The 23,651-nt window shown below is 30.6% G+C and overlaps 1 protein-coding gene across 3 annotated transcripts; it reads right to left on the bottom strand.

Annotated features, from left to right (window-relative positions):
* Positions 1 to 1,341: 1,341 nt before the first annotated feature.
* On the bottom strand, positions 1,342 to 23,622 carry LOC106077406 (EF-hand calcium-binding domain-containing protein 6-like). Of its 3 annotated transcripts, XM_056031884.1 has the most exons (31): positions 23,461 to 23,622; positions 21,934 to 22,098; positions 20,862 to 20,983; positions 20,484 to 20,603; positions 19,500 to 19,594; positions 18,033 to 18,096; positions 17,784 to 17,920; positions 17,476 to 17,597; positions 17,232 to 17,374; positions 16,902 to 17,050; positions 16,687 to 16,797; positions 16,339 to 16,459; positions 15,397 to 15,567; positions 14,913 to 14,987; positions 14,208 to 14,368; positions 13,023 to 13,190; positions 12,701 to 12,872; positions 12,208 to 12,465; positions 11,322 to 11,557; positions 10,006 to 10,102; positions 9,322 to 9,440; positions 8,362 to 8,595; positions 7,567 to 7,722; positions 6,979 to 7,171; positions 4,759 to 4,938; positions 4,363 to 4,590; positions 3,629 to 3,826; positions 3,260 to 3,458; positions 2,801 to 2,988; positions 2,517 to 2,663; positions 1,342 to 1,715 (listed from the first exon to the last, which is right to left on the bottom strand). In XM_056031884.1, the coding sequence occupies exons 2-31, from the start codon at positions 22,076 to 22,078 to the stop codon at positions 1,626 to 1,628; spliced, it is 4,599 nt and encodes a 1,532-aa protein (XP_055887859.1). In that variant the 5' UTR covers positions 22,079 to 22,098; positions 23,461 to 23,622; the 3' UTR covers positions 1,342 to 1,625. The 3 variants fall into 3 exon arrangements, with proteins under 3 accessions (XP_055887859.1, XP_013093617.2, XP_055887858.1); XM_013238163.2 differs by having other exon boundaries at positions 1,342 to 2,663; XM_056031883.1 differs by having other exon boundaries at positions 1,342 to 2,663; positions 21,934 to 22,113; positions 23,461 to 23,611.
* Positions 23,623 to 23,651: the final 29 nt, after the last annotated feature.

Here is a 23,651-nt window from a genome sequence, read left to right as displayed (position 1 = left end):
TGTCGAACCTCGAGCCCCCTTCATAAATAGCCAAGTTCAAGCGTACTTATCCTCTCGACCACTATTTTAGATTTAATAATCCATAATAAAAGTAGAGCTAGATGTAAATCTTAATATTCATGATACACTACCATGGCAGCCAATACTTAAGTTACAGATAGGCAAACGCTGTGAATGAAACTAGGCCAGTATTTAACAGTGATTCTACTGATGAACGCTCGGCAAATCGCAAAAATGTTTTTTTAATGAGTCCTTCCACCACATTATCATCCTAAAATTGGTAAAAGAAATCTTGAAATAGCAGTGTATAAAACTAGTTTCATTATATAGTGAAGGTGAACTAGTCTGATTAAGGTTATATAGCAAGTTTTGAATATTTTCCCCCATAAATCACATTTAAGTATTTCTAGAATCTGAACTCCCATTGCATTGTCAAGAAATATAGGTAAAAATAATACTGGAAACACAGTTGAACAATAAATATATATAGAGATATTAAGTGTAAAGCAGAAATGTTTTTAAACACATTCACTTCATTTTAAACACAAAGATGGTCGTTTTTTTTGGCATTTTCTCCTATTAGCCATTTTCATATTTTTTTTTTGTTAAGAGATGGCGTGATAACAAATTTATTTATGAATATTTTCCCTTGAAATTTGGCACAAATAATGTTGTATATGAAAGTGAAGCAGAATAAATACAAAAGGTTGAAACCTTTAAGGGTATTTTTTTTTCTATACCGGTACCTTCCCCCATAAAAAAACTTGAAATAATGGGCCACAACCATACTTAGCGCTACAACTTTTTTCAATTTTATTAATATTGTTAATATTGGATAATATTAGGATGGCTGCCTGGTCGTGCGGTTTGCTCGCTGGACTGTCGTTCGGATTTATCGACGGTCGAGGGTTCAAACCCTGCCCGCTCCCATCCCCCGTCGTCCTGCGGGAGGTTTGGACTAGGAAGTAAACTATCTTCAACTCTGAAGGAACATCCGAATTATGTAAAACATTTTACAAACATTTTTTTTTTTTTATTGCTTCACAATCTTTTACTAGTATTAAATAATTAACAGCTGAAGTTTTATTGAACTAGCTTAAGTAGTTGTCAAGAAATTTTGACATGTCATGAAAATTAGCTCTTTTGTTATCATTTTAGCTAAAAATAGCGCCCCCCCCCCTTCCCAAAATGTTTCTCAAAACGTTGATATAAAAAAAAATCTTATTTGCATGCCTACACATAATAAAAAGGCATTTTTTAAATAAATTATTATAACATGTAATTTCTATTTGGGGTTTAAGCTATCTCTAAGAAAACAAGGAATATCTCAGAAAACTCAAGTAATCAGTTCTTCATTTTTATTTGCACAATGATAAAAGTTGTCAATGAAGATCACCTTGTACAAAATATTTCTTTAAAAAAAAAATTCAGATCAAACAACTATATGGCACTTCAAGCTGTTTTTTGTTTGTTTTACATCTTAGTAAACAATAAATAAGTGTGCATCTAAATTATAATGCTTTAACCATAACAGTGAAAGAAATTCGGATATGGTTTATGAATGGGTTGGCTCTGTTGAAACCATTTGTCACATTTATAGCCATTTTAAAGGGGGTTGTTGCAAATCAGTAGGCATGATTAGTGTTGCTAATAATTGTGGGAGTTCTGTGACAACCATCCAGGAAGCTGTGCAGCCCAGAAAATTCAGATCTTATCTGGAAAGAACAAAAGTTCAATGTGTGGGGCAAGATATTAATTTTTTTTTATTTGTAGAGACCTTGAAAAATTCCTGTTGTCTGATTCAAGCACAAATTAAAGGCAAGCATTCCTAGTATTGTGCTGAACAAGTCCATCAACAATAAGTATACTTGGACATTTAGTCTATTGGGTGTCACAGTCAAAGATCCACAATATAAATAAGAAATCTATGTTGGGATTGGAGATAACTTACAGCATGCAACTAAAAAGTATGTGGTTTGGTTTAAGCAGTACTGGTACCACATTGCTGCTGGTTTCTGTCTAGTGAATATTTTTGAAAGGTTACAGACTACTTATTGAATGAATTCTGTGAGACTATATTGCAAGTAGATATGCATTTATTTTAAATTGAACAATTACATATTGTACCAGTGGCTAAAAATTATAAATAAGTAAGCATTAGTGATATGTCAATGCTAATAGAATACTGACAGTCTGTGATTTAAAAAGCATAAGGTATAAATTGTTTTATTTAATGAATATAATATGCAAGATTATTTTTCTTGAGACATCTAAAGTAAATACATTACATTTAAAACAAGGTAAATAGATTTAAAACTTACAAGTTTATCACAGGAACTTTGCAAATCAACTTTGAAATAAAAAAAAAATATTTTTGAGACATTGAATTACTGGTACTGTAAATAATTTTTCAAGAACTCATTGTAGCTGATAAAATCAGTAAAGTTTTTGTCATATTGCTCTTGTAATTGTTGGAACTCATATTCTGACAAGTTGATGTTGAATAATCTTAATACTTTACGGAAATCTTCGGTGGAAACTTTTCCTTCTGACTTCTGGTCTATGTTTCTGAATTCTCGTCTCATGTCTTTCCATTTGAAATGAACACACTCATGAATTCGTCTCATCACATCAGATTCATTTTCTTCTTGAATAGTGAGGCACTGAGGGGGAGACAAGTACACTTATTACAATTATGTAATTGTTCTACTATTTGCTAACCACTAATACCCATAACTTTAAAACAATACTGTAACATTATTGAATTTAGTTAGTATAGTTATAAACTACTGGTACTTACATTTGTTAATTCAGAGGCCTTTTTATCTTTACGAGTTGTACGACCAGACTCTGAAGATTTTACTGTCAGCAAAAAGTGCCTAATGAAGTTATTATATGCAAATCTGCCATTTTCATTTATATCATATTTTGTGATCAAATCCTTCAAGTTACTGGGTGATAAGACAACCCCCAACTGAGTGAGTATATCTGTCAGAGGTGTTAGAAAAGTAGTACAAAATTATTTATAAGTACCTGTACCATATTTAAAGAATAATTTCATCATTAACACCTAGGTAAAAACTAAACATTTTTAATGAATCCACATTTTCATGATCTTCCTTAAGTTCGTGTGGGGTGTCATACATAATATTCATCACATATTAAATGTATGAACAAAATTGATAACATGCATGTAAATTTAAATTTTACTGTTACTTTTAATCAATTTAGTTGTAAGCATTCATTAAATTAGACTTACTTTCAAACTGTGTGCTAGTCACTGTTCCTGTATTGTCATAATCTATATCTCTACAGCTCTTCTGTAAAGCTCTCCAGTGGCGATATACTGCCTCTTTGACTAACTCTTCTGCTGATTCTGCATTTATCATGGGAGTCATTGCCCTTGAACTGCATCTTGAAGTACTTCTTGTCAACCGAGATAATGGTCGACTGCTGGCCTTTAGAGAAAATTTTAATAAGAATTTTATTTTTACATGAATTAAAAAGGCTATCGATACATCAGATGAATGAATGAATAAAAATAAGAATAGTGTAATAATATAGCCTAAGTTAAATTCATTCAATGTCTGTTATTTTAGATTTTAAGAAATACAAATATAACATTTACCCGAGAAAAGGGCCTTTGAGATAAGGATGTCATTGGTCTAACTTGATCCAGTGATTTCAGTTCTGTACTGTTATTTCCAGAAATAACAGGATTTATCAAAGATGCTGGAGGCACCCCCTCAAAAAATATTTTCATGAACTGCTTGTAGTCTACGTTGCCAAACTCATTTATAGGAGAAATTTTCAAAATTCTTTCAAACTGTGGAAAAAAACAATAACAAAACAATCAAAACTACTGGTAGTGATGGGGGCTTATTAGATTGCTGTTTGCAGTAGTATATAGATGTAGAACTAATTTACTGTATTTCCATTAACATAGGCCTATATACTAAAATGATTGCTGAATTGCATTAATCGGAACAATACATGTTAAAGCAAAAAATTGATGGCCTTAATTATTAAATATCAATATTTTATTTCTTAGTTACTGTACCTTAACTTTCTTAATAAATAATATAAGTATGCTGTTAAAATCTACATTAGTTTAAAATTTTCTATGAAAAAGCATAATTGACAAGATTTCTTAAACCTGAAGTCAAAATTATCTCTCGCTTTTATTTTTATTGAAAGCAAGCATTTTTATATTAATTATTACTGGTACATACTATAACTATTAAAACCACATTGTTGCCTGTATAAGTCAGTAAAATTATCAACTTAGCCTAGATGATTTTTATTTAGCCTCATTGTATAGAATTATGTTTTTTAATTCTTTCTCTTTGTAAAAACAAATACCTGTTCATCATTCAACCTCAAAATATGGCGAGCTATAATCTCTCTTAAATCATCCGCTGTGACAGACCCTATCTTGGCAAAGTCAACATTCTCAAAATCCCGCAAGATGTTATGGTAGTGGGCCACAACAGCTTCATGGATTCTCTCAGCAACTTCATCCATCAACATAAAAGTGTTGTATTGAAGTGGGAACATATTCTGCAACGACTGCAGATACTGATTGTCAATCTAAGAAATAAACATTTTAAAGAAATGTCAGGTAACTCATAAAAATGAAACTTTCAGATAAACTTCAAACATTGGAGCCTAATGTTGGAAGATCAATCGAACCATCCTATGCTGTTATAAATTATTAACAAACATGCAATTAAATATTGTTACAACAAGGTCACTTACATGAACAATGCCTGAAAGCCAGTCATTATAGTCAACCATTTGGTCTGTGCTCACATTGAAACCTTTTTTTATGTGTTTCCATTGAGCATCCGTCATAATAAAACAGAACAAGTCTAAGACTCTGCGCAGGTCATCAAGAGTTATCTTTCCATTGTCATCCTTGTCAAAAGCAGCCAGAGCCTAAAATTTCAAACAATGTTTTTTTTTGTTTTTCTTCTTTAATAATTCAATTAATTATAACAACATGCATTTTAAAGATATCAGATCTCAATAATGGGCATGGTAAGGCTAATTTAAATGCCATGAAAAGTACAGTTCTTTACAAAGACTTCAAAATTAAAAGTTTATTTTTTTCAAAATGGTCATCAAATTATATTGGAATTCCAAATGTTTCCAAATAAATACTTTATTAGCTTATACTATATGTTTGAAGACTTGTCTTGAGATGTTTTCCTGTTTGCAAGCATACTTAGTTTATAGATTTAAAACAAGCAAAATATAAAAAATCCCTTTTTAAACAAGCAAAGTTTATCTAAGGGGATAAACTCCACACAACTGTGTTTCAATAATGTAGAAGTTATTTCCCCTTTTTGGTATCAAATAAAATAACTAATTACCTCTACCAATAATTAATTGAATCATTGGTTATATTTTTTATTCATGTTTTATTAGGTACAATAAATCATTTTTTAAAGTTTAAACATGATCCGAGAATGGGTGTGAAAGAAATAATGTATAATCAATTATTTAAGGGGACAAAGCCTGACATATTTTACCATATCTGTGAAATTAATCCTTCAGTAAATTTCCATTGTTGGTATCAAATCATTAAATAAGAACAATCTGGTATAAACTTTGTCACATGTAAATTATGAGTGCGTCTGGTGTGAATGTACACTTTGGTTTCTTATAGTTATAATGTTTTTTGTTTGGTGTAATGCACAAATTGTAAGACAAATTTCCTTACGGATAATAAAGATTATTATTATTATTATTAAATAACCGGTAATTAATTGACTAATTTTTTTATTGACTAATGTATGTGTCTGTGGCATTTTACGTCTTCAGAGATATTCTTTTTCCTTTGCAACTTCTTGTGTGACTAAAGAGGCCAATTCTTGATACACAGCTGCGGTTGCAGGTTGGGCATATGTAATCAACAGGCGCCGTTGCATTTTCACCCTTCTTTCTGCTTCTGTTGTGTATGGCATCTGCAATCCGAGACTCTTCCTTTATGCTCTCTCTCCATGTGGATCTATCCAGTGCTACTTTTCCCCAGCTGCTAATGTCGATTTTGAAGAGCTTCATGTCGCGTTTGCATACATCTGTATAGGGTAAAAGTAGGCAACCAGCGGCTTTCCTGCCTTCTATTAGATTGCCATACAGGATGTCTTGTGGAAGTCGACCTACTGGTATTCTACGAACATGGCCAAGCCAATCAAGGCGTCTGCTGCTGATAACAGAGCGGATGTCCTGGCACCCTGCTCTTCGTAGCACTTCCTCATTGGTTATTTTATCTTGCCACCTTATTTTAAAGATTCGCCTTAGGCATCGGAGGTGGAAGAGATTCAGCTTTTTTCCCTGCCATGAGTAGGTTGACCATGTTTCACTTCCATATAGCAAAGTGCTCATCACACAGGTCCGATAGACTAAGGCTTTAGTATTGTTAGCCAGCAATATGTTGTCCCACATTCTTTTCTCCAACCGTGACATGGTGCCCATTGCTTTGGCTATCCTATTGTTGATGTCTTTATCCAGTAGAGCATTGTTGGATATGATGGAGCCAAGATAGCAAAAGTGATCAACAATTTCTAGTAGTTGGCCATTAATGTTTACTTCAGGTGCAGTATTTGTGTTCTGAACTAGTATCTTAGTCTTGCTTTGACTACTCATGTATGTGCATGCCAATGAATAATTGTTCAACGTTTTTTTAACTTGATCTGAGAATCTGGTTGTGAAAGAAATAATGTGTTTAAAACTTTTTATCAGACAGACAGAGTGAGTTGATATAAGCTTTGTAAAAAAAAACATTGCTTTTTTTCATTCATTTGAAAAAAATATGTTTAAAGAATTTAAGAAAAATAAAATTAGTCACAGAAGCAGTCAAAGTTGAAGAACTGATTAGACATTAATAAAGAATTATTGTTTATTTTTAAAAATTTCTTGCCGCAAATATGTCATAAGAAACTTCAACTTTTTATTTAAGAACAAAAATAAAACCTTCAAAACATCCTCTGCATTGGCCTGTAACTTTTGCTTGAACTTCTTTTCAGCATCCTCTGGATTTAATTTGTTGTATTCTTCAATCCTAATGTCCTGTGGTTGAGTTCCATAGCTAGACTTGCGTCCATCCTCAAACGCTTTCAGGAAGTCTGCATAGTTTATTTGACTCTGAGATGTTGATAAACCAATCCTGAACAGAGAATAGTTAAATAATTAAGAAATGTAATTTAAATATGAAATTGACATATTTATATCATCTTGAAAGAAATGTGAAATTTTGTTCTTCTTACAGACATCTAACATTGTGATCTAATTTTAGGATCATTGTAAATTGAATAGCGAAGTGTAATGCTGAATTTAGCAGTTAAAAACAATTCTTTTATTTTCATGCAAACATTACTTTTACAACATATTTAAAATGTATTAGGAAATTGAGAGCATAAAATAAGAATAGCCATTCTGTAAGTAGTGTCAGATGTGACAAAATATGCAGGTCAAAGCAAGGTCCGCAGAGTCACTCAAATACTTCACTCATCCTTATCTTAAAGTTCATATAAAATGTCTTAATGTCATTATTTATTCTACCTGTCCAAAAGAGCAAAGAATTGATCATCATTTATGAACAAGTTTTGCTCCATTAAAACCTTTTGTATATCATTTGCAGACAAGAATCCACACTTTCGTGTATCATATTTTTGGAAGGCTGTATAACAATCATTGTAGCTATCTCTGATCTTATCCCTAGAAATAATAAAAGATTACATTAAAAAAAGTAACATAAAAAAGTGTTGTTTTTTTTAAAGACAATTCCTCCTTTAACAATATGATGATGAATTTTCATAAAAGCAATTATCTTACTCTCAATAACTAATGAATGATAGATTTAAAAAAAATTAACTCTCCCCAATCTGCCCCACATACAGAAAAAAAAATCCTGGTTAAGCAAATGTCTAAATCCTCTCAGAGTATATAAAATTCTAATGATAGATAGATCTATAGATCCAGACTTTCAAGACAGTTCACAAAATGTTCCTGAACATCTATCTATTTATTTAACAAATAGGGCCTACATACCTAAAACCCACTGATGTGTCAGTTTAAGATAAAGATTGTCAAAACCAAATTTAATTTTAGAAGAAAATATTTGTAAATATTATAATGATCAAACTAGAGTTTTTCCAGTATAGCCAATTAACTAGTAACTCTTTTCCCAAAGATATTTATCAAATTTCTAGGAAAATCATTAAAACAGTTTTCAAGATCCATATTCAGGTTTTCCCACTCAGTTCCCATGAATTATATTTCAAGTTACAAAAATAAAGAAGTCCATTTTAGACTAAAATATTTTCTCTGTGTTCCTAACCAAAAACAAAAAATTACCTTAAAACTCTCTCCACCATAATGGCTGGCATGGTCTTGGTCAGATTAACCTGGTTCCATGTTATGGCTTCATGTTTTTCTTGTTGTTTGCGGCTGTGGTCTTTCATGTAGTGATAGTTACCTTTGATAATGTCAGCACTGGGACCTTGGTTATCACCAGGTGCAAACTCTGAACCTACAAGCCTTTGCAAAAAATCCTCATGTGAAATAAACCCTTTATTTTCAGCATCCAATCTGCAATTAAAAGCATATCTTAGTTGCTAATTTATTTACTTTTTTGTATTCATATATTTTAAAATCATCTTCCTTATAAATACTTTCATTTTCTGGCCACCAACCAACCTGAAAATTAAACTAAAAAAATTGCAAAGAACAGGGGTCTAATGAAGAATACTGTTAAATTATACATTAGCACCACAACATGCAAACACAAAATGACCTTTCCTTATATATACTGGATATAAAAAAATACAAAGAACAGAACACTGACATATGTCAGGATCAGCACTGACCTCAGTGCCTTTTAGGGGTCTCATTATAGCTTTTATATATTGCTACTTTCATGCTTATAGCATGCTCAGAGCACTATGGTCCAATCTCATTTGTGGACCTGAGGGGTGTGTGTATCTGGGAGGTTTTCTGTGCTGCCTTTAGGCACTCAGTAAACACAACTCTGCTCTAGTAGGGTGTCGAACCTCAAGCCACCTCAAGCCACCTTCATAGTTAGAAGACAAGCCAAGTTCAAGCATACTCAGCCTCTCAATCACACATTACATTACACATTAGCACCACAACATATATGCATGTTTTAGCAACCCAACAATTACACACATAAATACAAAGAACAACACACAATATTATTTACAAAAAAAGAGATAAATATATATGCTGGTGCTATTTAATACAATTATTACAAAACAAAATTAGCCTAAAAAAAGCTCAACAAAATTGTATTGTTACCTTGTCCACAATTTCTTAAATTCTTGTGGGTGTATAGGAATAAGAAATTTATGTAAACTTTCTTTCAACTCTTGTTTTGTAATGATTCCATTATTTTTGCAGTCTAATGCTCGAAAAGCCTATAACATAGCAAAAAAAAAAGGAATGATAACTAAATTTAATTAGTATGTCACTGAAAAATCTTTGCTGTCCATGGTATTTAGCTGACTGGCTCTATCTAGTTACGATCTTTAAAAGAAGGAATTATGAAATTTTGTGTAAAAAAAAAACAAAAAAAAACATTGCTTCACATCAGATAATGTGACCTATAGATTGATAGGTGCAATGTCTTTATAAACTTTGTATTGAATATAGTGTTTATTTAGAAAATTATAAATAGCACAATTTCTGTCTTCATTCAGTCTGCCATTCCTGGATGAAATATATAGCATAGTATCTTAAATCTCTAACAGGCCCCTATGCATACATGGGCAGTTATTTTTTCTGTTTGCTTTCCTGCCTAGTTTCTTATATAGAAAAAAGACTCAAAAAGATAATCACAGCATATTTGGTTCTAAGTTTTCAAAAGACTTTAGGATTTTTTGGTACTGGGTATTAGTAAAATATACCTTTGTTAATAATCTGGAATCTATTTCAAAATATTTATAATATATTAATAAATATTTTTCTTTTTTTTTTCCTAACCTGAGATAAATCCTTCCACTGCCTGAATATTTTCTGTGTTAACATTGAGTAGGCTTCAGGAGCTAAAATTGCTCTTGGAGTTAAGGTTTCATTATATCTGTGCAATATGTTAATAGAAAATATTGAATAACATATATGACAGAGATATCAATTATTCTTTCATGATAAATTAATAGTTAAGATAATTTAGCACCAAAATTAAATAGTATTTATTTTCTACCACTAAATGAACTAATTGAGAGCTGTTCAAAACTATATTATTTCATAAACATATTCATATCTAACAAAATATATATAATATTTGACAAGCAAAGCACACAGTTGCCATCTGGAGATCATCAGCTCCTCTCCATTAAGGCTAGAACAGAAACATTTGTCAAATCTATAATTCCATTTTCACTCATGGTGTTTCAAAATCATTAGTCATCACTGAGAAGTACATATAGAAGCTAGAGTCATAAAGAGCTGGTTGTTTGCATTTGTATCTATATTGTTATTGTTATAGTAGTAATGCTGAGGTGGTCATTGTGGTCAAACTGAATTTCTGTTTCTTTAAGCCAATAGAATTATCTTATGTTCTGTTTCATTAGATTTGATTGTAAAATAACATTAAGTCTTAATTGACAGTTTTAAAGTTAATTAAAATCCTTTTTAATTATTGGACATATCTTATTTATCTTTTTTTAAAAAGTAAAATTATGTGACTTTCAGTAAAATCAGCACATAGAAGTTGCATATTTCCCCCCAAAAAAACTGAGCAAATGTCCAGTTGTAAAAGGCTATTTTGCCCAGCAATGCAAGACAAAGTGTTAAGAACACTTAATTTTTTTTTTATAATGGCATTTGCAATATTTAAACACTTTGGTGTAAAAGCATAAATACAGATGCTATGGCTAAAATTAGTGTGCAATATTTAGCAAATAATAATTTTAAGCTTAATAAATAAAAAAAAAATTACTGCCAAAAGGTGATTTGTTCATAGTATGGCAATGTTGTGTGTTGTTTTAATTGCTTTTTATTGTTTAAACAGCCAAGTAAAAACAAAAGAAAGGGTACATTTATAACTTTCTGGTGATTTATTAATACAAATGTATTAAGATTTTACATCTCTTCTAAAAAAAAAACATGTACAAAAATGAAGCTAAATATTACAAGTTTAACATACAGACATTCCTCCAAAACATAATATATGTCCCTTGTATATATTCATGTTTATGAGATCAGTTGTGTTAACCATCAAAAGTATTGTTTTAACATAACTCTATTTAAAAGATATATTCAAGACTAAATAATGGGCTCTAGTATATTATACAAACCTGATCACAGAATTCAACCATTTGTGTCCTTCTGGTAAATCTCTGAGTTCAAATCTTTCTAGAAATTCTAAATAGCTGATTCTGGTGCCTTTAGCAATGCCTAATTTGTCACAAAGTTGTTCATATATATCATCATTTGTGTAGATCATAAATGAATCTAACATTGTTCTAAAACTAGCTCTATCAAGACAGCCTTTACTCAGGTCATCAAACTTGTAAAAAGCTTCTCTAAGATTCTAAGAGAAACAAAATATTTAAAATTATCATAAACAAAATCATTAAAAGGATTTATGTAGATATTATAAGGATTAAAGTTCATATTTTTTTTTATTCAGTAGCAATACTACTTAATGTTTTTTTTAGTTAGAAAATGTTTTTCTTACATAAATATTCTATCTTATGTACAATTTGAAATTATTAGCCTAAGCATGACTATAGTATGATGCATTTTGGTTGAAAATAAGAGGTACAGCCAAATCTAAATATTATCTACCAAGAATTAAAAAAAAAGAAAATATAAAGCCATATATGAACCTGAAGTCAGTGAATTAGATTCACAAATATGATATAGTGTTTACGAAAGTGTAGTTTCATGAGTATTTGACAATCAAGCTTAATAAATCAATCATTTTAGTGGTTGGAGAGTTCATGCATATGTTGGCTTATTTATTAATCCCAACAGCTTTGGCAGGTCTCTTTTTTTGTGTAAATAATCAATGAGTAAAAGAATTCTCCCCCACCCCACAAACAATGTCTTTTCCAATCTGCAGCTTACCATAAAGACAATGATAAGATTAAAGTAGTATAGTTAAAAATATTAGAATTTAAAAAAATCAGGTAGATACAGCAGTGAAATGGTGAAAAATCATAATTGATTGAAACTTACTGTGAAATTCTCTCTCAGCTTTTGTCTCAACTTTATTTCTACCTCTTCTACAGTCATAGAATGCTCATCTCCTCGTATTGCATTCACTCTATGATTACTGACATGCGGAGTTATTCCTGGTGATGCGTCAGGATGGCGAGGGTCACCAAAGTTCATAATAAAGTCTATATATTGCATGTGGCCATTGTGTATATTCAATTTGGACATGAGTTGGGCAAATTGATCATCAGCCATTAAAATACCAAGATCTGCAAGAACCTACGAAATATACAAATGTAGAATGAGAATTATAAAATCTTCCACTATCACAAAAGTGTTCAGCTTATCTTTAAATTGATTGGGAATAAAAGAAATGAAAATCTAATAAGCATCAGACATATGATCACTAAAACATACACTAATGATTACTGGTTTCAGATAAGAATTTATATTTAGATCTTTCTATACCAAAACTTAAAGTCAAATAAAAAAGTCCCATGATTAAAAGTTTCACCTTTCTGAATGCTTTTTTGGTAATGTAGCCTTTATTTTTTTGATCACATGCTACAAAGGCTTTCCTAAGTTCTGGTGACCATTGTGCTATCTTGTCCTTGAACCTTACAATAACTTCATCAGCTGTCATCAGGCTTGACCTCTGGGACTGAGAACATGCAATCTTGTTGTTCCTTAGTACCAAACGAATGGAATTATTATTTTAAGATGTTACAAGAAAAAATATTTTCATTCATCCCAAGTCTTTCACACAGATATTCATTCGATAAGTTCTACAGTTACTGCTTATTAAAATATCAGGAGAAGTAATAGCATCACAACACCTGTTTATTTGATCCATATTTCTCTTTAGCTCTGCCAAATTGCTGCCATCTGTTATTTGTGCACTGACACCAGTCACATCTCCAGGGGATATATCCACACCAAGTCTAGTCAGAAATTCCATGTAGTTCACTTTCCCATCTTTAAAGTCACTGCATCTGTTTATTAGACTAAAGAGAAAAACAAGGATATATTCATGTTGACTATAAACTAAACAAATTATTCAAACTTAATAATCAAACTGTAAATTAATAAATTTTTCTGTTATCTAGATTGCTACTATTTTGCGCATTATTCAATTTATCTGTTTCATACTAGTAGTAGAGACATTTTTACCAGCCCCTGAAAGTGGAATAACTGCTATTAGTTTTGTGTTGTCTGTCTGTCTGTTTGTCCAATTTAGAACAAAAATTTAAAAAAATATATTGAAAAGCCCAATATTTTAGATCTTTCAAAGTTCTGATGCAACACTTACTTTTTTGTTTTCTGAAAACAAACTGTTTAATTTTGAAAATTTTATAAGCAAGCAGTTTTTTCATATAAATACACCATTTGTAAAACTACTCAATATTAATATTACACACAGAAAAAAATAACAATTCATTTTTCAGTTTGTTTTTCAAATATTTATGAAAACGGTTTTATTATTTAAAAAAAAAGGTGTTTTCTATTATACAAATAAAATGTATGTTTTAAAGGAGAAAGAATGCATTTATTATGTATATGAGAGTCATTTTGACTTTTTTTTAAGTAACAAGAAGGGCACGACAGGACCTGAATTGTGCCAATGTGCCAAAAATCCAAAACTAAACTAAACTTTAAGTAACAAGAAGATGAATGTTAACATCATAAGATTTTTTAAGTCATAAAAACATGGCAAAGAGCAAATATGTAGACATGTTTAGTAAAGTTAGAAAAAAAAAAAAAAAGGAAGAAGAATGTTGAGAACAGGTCAATTTTAAGTGTTCACCTAACTGTAAGAATATGGAGGCAAAGATGTGACTGTTTTTCTTATTTGCTCTCATGCTCATTGGTCTAATAAAATGAAATTTAGCTGCCAATAAGTAATTAATATTACCAGTATGACATTTAATGTGTTTAACTTCTGAAGAATTTAGTTCAAAATAAGACGCTGGTCCAATGATTCATTTTAGTATTGCAAAATAACTTTTTTCAACCTTGCTTACTTTTCAAAGTGCTCATCAGAGATAGGTAAAACTTGCATATCCAGGATCTTTTTCAAAGTGCTTTTAGACATGTAGCCCTGTCCACTGCGATCATGATAAGAAAGCCAGTCTGAAAAATCCTTCCAGTAGAATGTTATTTTCTCTCTAAGTAAATCTTCAACCTGCAGAGTTAAAGAATTAAAAGATTATTTTTATGCGGTAGTTATAATGGATAATTTCTGAAAGAAATGACAAACTTTGATATACTTAATTGGATGTCACAATGAAGTAAGCCAATGGCTTACTGCAAATGGTTTTTAACTTTAGACTACTATTGGCACTTTTAGCTGCTAAAAAAATATTTTTCTGAGCCCATCTGTAATGCACAGTAAAGTGCCAATATGCTTCTTAAATACTTTGAACATAGTTTTAATATACTTTTAAGACAAGTCTGAATTTCGAATTTTATGCTCAGTGAAAAATTGGAAGCCAGCATAACTTCTGGTCATTGAGTCATTGATTTGGCAGCTCACTAGGATTATTCTGAACTAGTGGAAATGGCTTCCTGGTCAAGTAGTATGTGCTCTGGATTGTTATCGATGAACCTGGGTTTGAACAGGAGGTTTAGGCTAGGAAGTAATAATCTTCAGCTCTGAAAGAACATTTATAACATACAAAAGAAATACAAAATCTAATTATATTATGAAAACATTTTAAAGTACTTACAGCTTCCCAAGCCATAATTGCAGGTTTCGGTTTGTTGTTATATTTATGGACAGACTTTAACCACTTGTGTCCCTCCTGTAGAAAAATGTTTAATATATCTAGTATTTCAAAAAAATCAAGTAAATCAACATATTTTCAATATATAAGTCAATCTATTAACATTTGATATAATTCATGAATTGGTAGGCATTATTATTTTATGGTAAAGATGATTGTCTACCCAATCACACATGCACCAAAGAAAAAAGAAGAAAACCTTAGTTTCCAGAGCTAAAATCACTGATAGTAGTGCTACCTTAGTTTCCAGTGCTAAAATCTCTGGTAGTAGTGTTACCTTAGTTTCCAGAGCTAAATCTCTGGTAGTTGTGCTACCTTAGTTTCCAGAGCTAAATCTCTGGTAGTTATGCTACCTTAGTTTCCAGAGCTAAATCTCTGGTAGTTGTGCTACCTAAGTTTCCAAAGCTGAATTCTCTGGTAATGTTACCTTAGTTTCCTTCTCTTCAAAGAGCCTGAGGAAAGTTTGATAGTCGACATTGTTTCTCTGATCAGGGTCAATGTGTAGCATCAGTTCTTTAAACTGCTTATCATCCAGACGAAATGTGAATCTCTCTATCAGCTCTCGAAATTCTTTTTTAGTTACACGACCATCTCTGTTCTTTAAAGAGACTCAGGCATTAGATCATATACAAATTTAATACATAAATAATACAAGGAAAACAAGAAAAACATAAAAAATACTTTAAAAAAAAACAAGCTTGTATGAAGTGTAATTGTATCAGTTAATATGGATCAGTCATGTCATTCAATTTGTAATAGATCTAGAGTAATCTAGACCAACAACAATAAATCTGTGCATTTAATAATATTTTTACCCATTTGTTTTTGTTTAGCCTCTTTAGCTTTCTCAATTCGCTATGATCCTATCACTTATCTAGACAAGTTGGGAAATGGGGGATGAGAAGAAAAGGATATCTGGGTGGATTTTACCATAATTGTTTTTTAAAAGCATTTTAACAAACAAAAAAAAAGGGAATAACACTTGAATTTGAACTCTTGGCTCATGCCTCCTTGAGCTGACATGCTAATCACTCTACTAGTGATGTACTTATGACTAGAGAAGATCGTATAGTTTTATATATTTTTTGTTTCAATTTAAAGCAGCAACCTATAAAGGGAACTAATTCAGCTTATACCACCACTTCAGTCAAGTACAAATTCTTTTCCTTGTTTGAGATACAAAATAATTGTTTACCAAACTAACTGGTTAATTTTTTTCCATTGATTCTTGTCTTGGTCAGGTAAAAGAAATAATTGTGTAAAATTTGAGCTTGATCCGAGATTGGGTGTTGGAGAAATAACGTGTACAAACATTTTACCAGACAGAGTGAGCTGATATATGCTTTGTAATGACAATCTCAAAAAGTACCTTGTCTATTTGAAGAAAGGCTTCCTTTAAGCTGTTATAATGGGACTGAACTCTTTTGTATAATTGTGTCCAAATTGTGTCCCAGTCAACTACTTTCTGTGTTTCCATGATTGGATGAATTCTGAAATATTTTCAAATGCAAAATAACATAATAAATACACAGGTCAAGAGAGGATTCAGATTATTAGAATAAGAAACAAATTAGAACTATATCCGATTCTATAACCAGAATAACAAAATTTATCAATATATACTAACTATTAAATCTGAGAAAGTATGAGATTACATTTCCTTCCAATTTAAACTTATATTTGCATAAACACATTAAAACAAAACAATATTTTCCACCTGTAATTTGATCGTATAGGTAGAGTCTGTCCATTGCCGATATTGACTGGATTCTGAAATTTCTCTAAGAAGAGCTCCCAAGCTACTCTTCCACTAGCTCTAACACCACATCTGAGACATCAAAAAAAAGTAACAATAAGAAATGGTAATTTTAAGTTCATTATTCAGCAATATTTAAAAAATCCTTGACATAAATACATTTTTTAAAACTTTACCTTTCCATAAGCTGAATAAACAGTTGATCACTTAAAGGTAGTGTAAAATTATGCAGGATAGATTTGAGGTCCTCAATTGATACATATCCATCTAAATGCTTATCAAATGTCATAAAAGCCTTTTTTAACTGCATGTAATTTTTGCGCATCTGTTGACAGAATTTTAATGAATTAGTCAATTATAAATCTTTAAATATAGTAAATAAATGATATCTTTGCTACATATGACTGGTGACAAGGCTGAAGTGAAAGCTTACAATAAACAATTCTGATTATTTGTTAAATTGAAATAAATGTAAAGCAAGAAAATGTTTTTTCTCAAGTGCTTACCCTATTGCGGAACTCTATTTCAATTTGATCAAAAGTTAATGACTGCAATAGCTTTTCATCTTCTTTTTGTTGGTTTTTCCTTTGGCCAGCAACTCCATTTCTTTGTTTGGCTTGTCCCGTATTTAGTGTTGGCCATTTTAGCACTGAAATTATTAAAATTGTTTTATTTTTTTTATTAAAAATTTTGTACAAATTCTACAAGGAGAGTATTTGGTTAGAAATGATGTACATTCTTAGCATTCACCTCCAGCCACTGTGTTGGATGGGGGAGTTGTGCTGCTTCGTTTCACATTGATGCCCAGTCTTTCTAAAAATTCACGATAATTGACAAGACCAGTATGATGAAAATCATAACGTAGCCATAATCTGAAACAAGAAAAAAATCAGATAAAATCCATGATTTGTAGATTTATCTATCATTACCAAAAACTGTAAAAGACAAACAACAACATATTTCATCTACCAATATAAGAACAGATCTTATAAAATAAATGAGAAAATGATACATGCTCATTACATTTAATTTAAAATCAAAATGATTCCAGACTCAACTTTTCAAATTGCTGGTCTGTAAATTTAAAACAGTGCGTGTCTAGAACTCTTCTCAACTCATGTCTCTGTATCTTCCCATCCATGTTGAAGTCAAACATTTGAAGCCCTTTGATGACTGATCTCAGGTTAGAATTGATCTGTGTACAACAAAATGTATTTTAACTGAATCTATCTGAAATCATTTGAAGAAATGCTGAAAAAACATTAAATAGGTTAATAAATATTGATAAACTTAAATGCATATCTTACTTTATCCCTGAGAAGTTTTTCCAATATGTCCATATTTACTTCTTTTGGACCTTGTATATCCATCCTATATTAATATTATGAAGTATAGAGAAATCTCAGAAACTTTATAAAAGAACTTCCAAGTTTGAATGCAAAATTAAACAAGCAAAAAAAAACAAACAAAAAAAACAAAGCTTATTGGAAAAAACTATGCACTTACAATTATATCTCTCACTAATGTAGCAGCTATTTCCTTTATTCAATATTGAACAAAATAATTAATAACCAATAATTAATTAACTAATTGGTTAAATTTTTAATTATTCATACAATAAATAGTTGTTTAAAAGTTTCAGTTGATCTGAGAACGGGTGTGGCAGAAATAATGTGTTCAATTATCTCAGGGGACAAAACTCAACATATTTAGCCATATCTGTGAATACTGAAGGATTAATTTCCCTTGTATGTATCAAACAAAATAAATTACTCTTTCAGTGCGAATTAGTTTGATGGAAAAAATGGAATTTTCCGGGATGGGTTACTAAAACTAACATAACTTTTTTTTATTTTATTAAATAATCTAACATATTTGATTTTATTTTAAAGGAAACTGAATGGGCTACACAATTATAATAAATAAAATCTATTATTCAAGAAAAAATATTTTTTTCATAATTTTAAATTGAGCATGGAAAAAGGTAATATATTAAAAAATTCTTTTAAATCGATATACTGAAAGATTTAAACTATTAATTAAACATTTGATCCATAAATATTGAAAAATCACAATACTAAACACATCAAATCACTTCAAATTTCATAAAATATGAACAAATGCACTGAGACATTGTATTATTTACATTTTTTTGAGTCCTGGGAAATAAACTAAAAAGATGAACCATTATCACAATGTTGTCTTTTTTTAAAAATGAGTTGGTACTGCATTGAATTTACTACCAAAACAAAGAACAATCACTCCCACATCCGGAAAATGAAAAAAAAGAGAGAAAGTTTAACATATAAAAGATAGTGAAATAAACATTATAGACCAAGTTACTCGCTGAGAGTAAGCCGCACTGAACAGTGCAAGCAAAGTTATTCGCTAACAGTAACACCACATTGAAAGAGTTAACTCCCAGTAATTGACTAGTCTTGTCTATGCCATGAATAATTGTGCACAATTTCAACTTGATCTGAGAATGGTTGTGGGAGAAATAAGGTGTACAAACTTTTTACCAGACAGACAGAGTGAGTTGATATAAGCTTTTTTAAAATAAAGTGGGAAATGCCTATATACATTTCGACAACATGTCTATCTGATGGGGATATCAGATTGTATAAAGTAAGCATGCTATTTACACAAAAATACATCAAGATATTTTTGGAAATTATTTTATGGATAAGCAATGCTTGTGTAAAGTATTTTGTTTTCTCTTGCACAAAATATTAGTAACTTAGATAAATGATTAAATAAAAAATTTGGTATACCTTGCTGACCAATTTTTACCAGCTGTTTCAATCCCAGAAAATTTGTTAAGGAAGTCACTATAGTTTACTGTGGTGCCTGCTTTATAAGTGCCAATCTTTGAAATATAGATGAGATAAAAAAAATATAATAACTCTATAAATAAAACATAATAATTTCATAATTAAAATATATCAAATTTGACCTTTTTATTATTTAACATAAATTGGCTACATTTAATCATCATTATTAATGTTAGAAACATGTTTCTTTAATAATTATACAGATGTGAGTTAATAATTTGGCTTTGAATATACCTAAAGAACAATGTGCCAGAAAAGCACCCCATTTAGGCTAAGAAAGTGCCCTACATTAACCCATAAAAGACTAGGATAATAATAGTATAATAATCTGATGCTGCTCATGTTATAATGTTAAAAGACATTCAAGAAAATGTCATGTGACCAGATTGTTTGGGTAGAAAGAAACTATTACAGAGTTTTTTCATACACATGTGAACATTCATTTATTAGATGTAAGCCATTACTGTAGTACTTATATTTTTTTAGAATGAATGAAGCCTTAAATTGTAATTTAGCATAGTATGTGAAAACTGAAATCACATTTTGTATTTTTTATATCAATTCATTTTTCTTTTTTATCCACTATTTATTTCAAACCCTTGAAAGTCTAAGAGAATATATTATTATATCATAAATAAATCTAGAATTTTCTTGAAATTATACCTTAAATTCTATAAAGTACAGCTAACCTGACATTTTTGATAATCCAATACTACCATGTACAGTTCTATGACTGTTGGATTATCAAGAGTGAACTGTAACCACATTTACTATAACTTTTCAGGAATTGTTTATTGTCAAAATTTCAAGTCAAAGAATGTTTTTAGTTACCATAAATATCTCTGAAAGTATGAGAAATTTCATCTTGAAGTAAATCCAGTCTAATGGTTAATTAAAAACATTAGATTTTGTCAATGTGTTTACCTTAGCTAGAATTGAATCAAATTGATCAGCTGTTAAAGGCATGCAGTACATTTCTAAAACTCTGCGGAATTCTCCTTTGGTTACAGTTTCATTGTTATCAACATCATACAGTTTGAAACCCTGAAAATATATTTTTTTAAACAATAAACTGTTAAGACATTCTAGTAAAATAACAATAATTGAAATTTGAAAGCTATTAGGCATATCAATAACTAAAGAAAACTTGCAATCAACATGAAAATCTTTATATGTCCTTATTACAAATAGTCAGATTTGCTAGCAAAGATTGATTGACTGATATGATAAAAAAAGTAATATTATTGAAGATAATTAAATCTATGGCAAAGGAAAGTAAAAAAAAAAAAGTGAAGTACATACCTGTTTTAGCTTATCATATTTGTTCCTGACTTTTTCCCTTACAAGAGATTCTATTTCAATGCTAGACATATTTGCATGAGATATTAAGGGACTATTTTCACCATTCTGTCTTGGAAGTAGACCTAAAGAATAGATAAGTAGAACATTATACTCAGTAGGCATTATCAATATTATTTACATCTACCAGTAAACCATTATTTAAAGAGAAATATTAGTAGAGTATTTATATTGCTACTTTGTTATTTTGAGCAGACTCTGGCCCACATTATACGTCAAGTGTTATACATATGAACCTTTATGCAATAAATAAATAAGTAAAGTATAGTTCCCTTAAGGCCTTGTTATCCATAGGTCAGATAATGTAAATCTCATATGTTTCTATGGTCGATGGTTAACGAGGGTGTCAATTGGCCATCATAACAAACAAGCCCTTTTACTTTCCTAACTAATGTCAGATACTGTTGGGTGAGCTCACAGGTGTCTTTATATTCTTAATTTCAAGATACAATGTTCACCAGGAATGAAAATTGAGACCCCCCACAGGAGGGGCCAAGCCATATACCTTTATGCCCCTTAAATTAATAAACACAAAACTAAATCTTGTGATCTGTGACACTTTAATAGCGCTAGAACCATGCCAATTGTAACATAGTGTGACATAATAAATAACAAAGCAAGTTATTTTTCAAAACATATCTTTTCATAACATTCTGACATTGCTTTGAAGAGCTAAGAACAGCTGATGATGTCTAAGGGAAGCAATTATTTTATTAAACTATGTAATGACTATAATTGAGCATATTCTAGAACCTATTGTTTGGTACCGCTAGTGTACATTTTTGTAAAGATGGTGAGAACGGTAAACTGGGGAGTCCATAAGTTTAAGCTTCTGTGGATTTGTTGTTTAAATTCAATTGTATTGCTTATTCTTGGAATTTTGCTCGAGTTAATTCGTTTAATGATTTAAATTTGGATTACACTGATTCAAATAATATCTCAGGCTAAGCTTAGTATTGTGTCAGAATAAGGACCTGAAAGTACAGAATTGTACTATTCAAAAATATAATCTTACCAATACTTTCCATTGATGATGAGTGGCCTGAGCGTATTAATGAGTGAGGCACACTAACAACAGACTCTCTAGTCCTGAGGGCTGGCCTAGCAGTAAACTGAATAATCGGATTGTCTGGGGTGAACCCCATAACACTAGTGGCCATGTTGGTTTATTTCCCTTCAACTGAAAAGTAAACATCTACAAAATAAATTTGTATAAGATTCAAATTAATAAGAAATATGTTTATAGCAAATATAAAGCTGCATCTTGTTATCACCATACTTCTCAGATTTAGCAAGTAATGCATCAGGATTATCACTTGATATTTAATACATAACACTATCATGCAGTATATGAAGAAAACTAAAGTTGTTTATGATACAAGTGCAGGGGCCTATGTATTTTTTGACATAACAAGCAGCATATATATAAAAAACAACAACAACAGAGTTACATTGAAGTCATAAACAGATGTCTGTTTCAAAGGTGAAAGGTCAGTAATGAACAATTTTAAACAAAAAACACCCTTCTTTGAATCCTTCATTGCGTCCTAGAATATAACAATTCTCCAGCAATACACACATTTTTAATGTAAATTATAAAAGTCCTGATAGATAAATCATTAAAGTGAAACACACATGCGTAGGATGTAATCATCTTCTTTTTTGAAGTAACGTCTGTATTATATAAGGTAAACAGTTTGAAAGAAGAAACATCTATATTTACAATTTATAAAACTCTTTTCACATATTTTAAAAAATTTTGTCAGTTATAGATCTAGAGGCAATACTTTTATAGAGATAACCCATCTCCACAAACTGTATTATATTCCCCTGCCTCCCCCAAAAACACACACACACTCTTAATAGGCTCTTATATTCACTGAGTCAATTTTTTTTGTTTGTAGTAATTTTTAATTTACAATAAATGCCTACATGTATAAACTGTGCTAATTTAAACAATTTCATTAATTACATATCAAGCTGTAGTAGTTTTCTACAAATATGTTCTGTGTTCTTAGTAAAAACACATTTAATAATCACACTGACCTAAGGAGATTCACTCTGGCAATTATCTAGATTTAGAGGAGTATAAGATTTAGATCTAAATCTAGATCTGTGAAGAAATAAACATACATAGAAACTTGAACAAAAGAAAGCTTTCATTCTTTGTGTCTTTCTGAGTATTTTATTAGGACAATTAGGATTTGTTTTTATATCTCAAATCTCAAGACAGTTGTGCTCTGTACCAGTAGTAAATAACAACACTGATGCTTATTACTTATTAACAAAAGAGTGAATAGAGCGACACAAAATAAATAATTTATATTTAAGGCTGTACATAACATGATAGAGTCTAGACAAGTCACAAGGCAAGGACTAAATAATTTATAAAAATTTACTAATGACAAATGAAATGAAGATCTAGACAAATCTAGATTTAAGATTAGATCTAGATTCTAGATCTAGACTCTACTTGTAACTCGATCTAGTTTTAGATCTAACACCTTATGTAATGTTACACTGTAAGAAAATTTTTTTGTACCTTTATATGTGGTCTACATATCAACAGCCACTATAATGGCAACTCAAAGAGATTTTATTTAAAAAGATCTCAATGAATGGCACAATGATAAGACGTCGATAAGTGGTCATGTTTCTTTAATTGAGGTCGTTGCCATGTGTCGCTTTTGTTGTTGGGCACTGGGTTTAGTGGGTCATAAGGGGAACTAATCA

Source organism: Biomphalaria glabrata, chromosome 6 (assembly GCF_947242115.1).
Source record: "Biomphalaria glabrata chromosome 6, xgBioGlab47.1, whole genome shotgun sequence".
NCBI classification, from domain to species: Eukaryota; Metazoa; Mollusca; class Gastropoda; family Planorbidae; genus Biomphalaria; species Biomphalaria glabrata.
The sequence above is the reverse complement of the archived record's forward strand: the minus strand, read 5'-3'. Positions and strand labels throughout refer to the sequence as shown.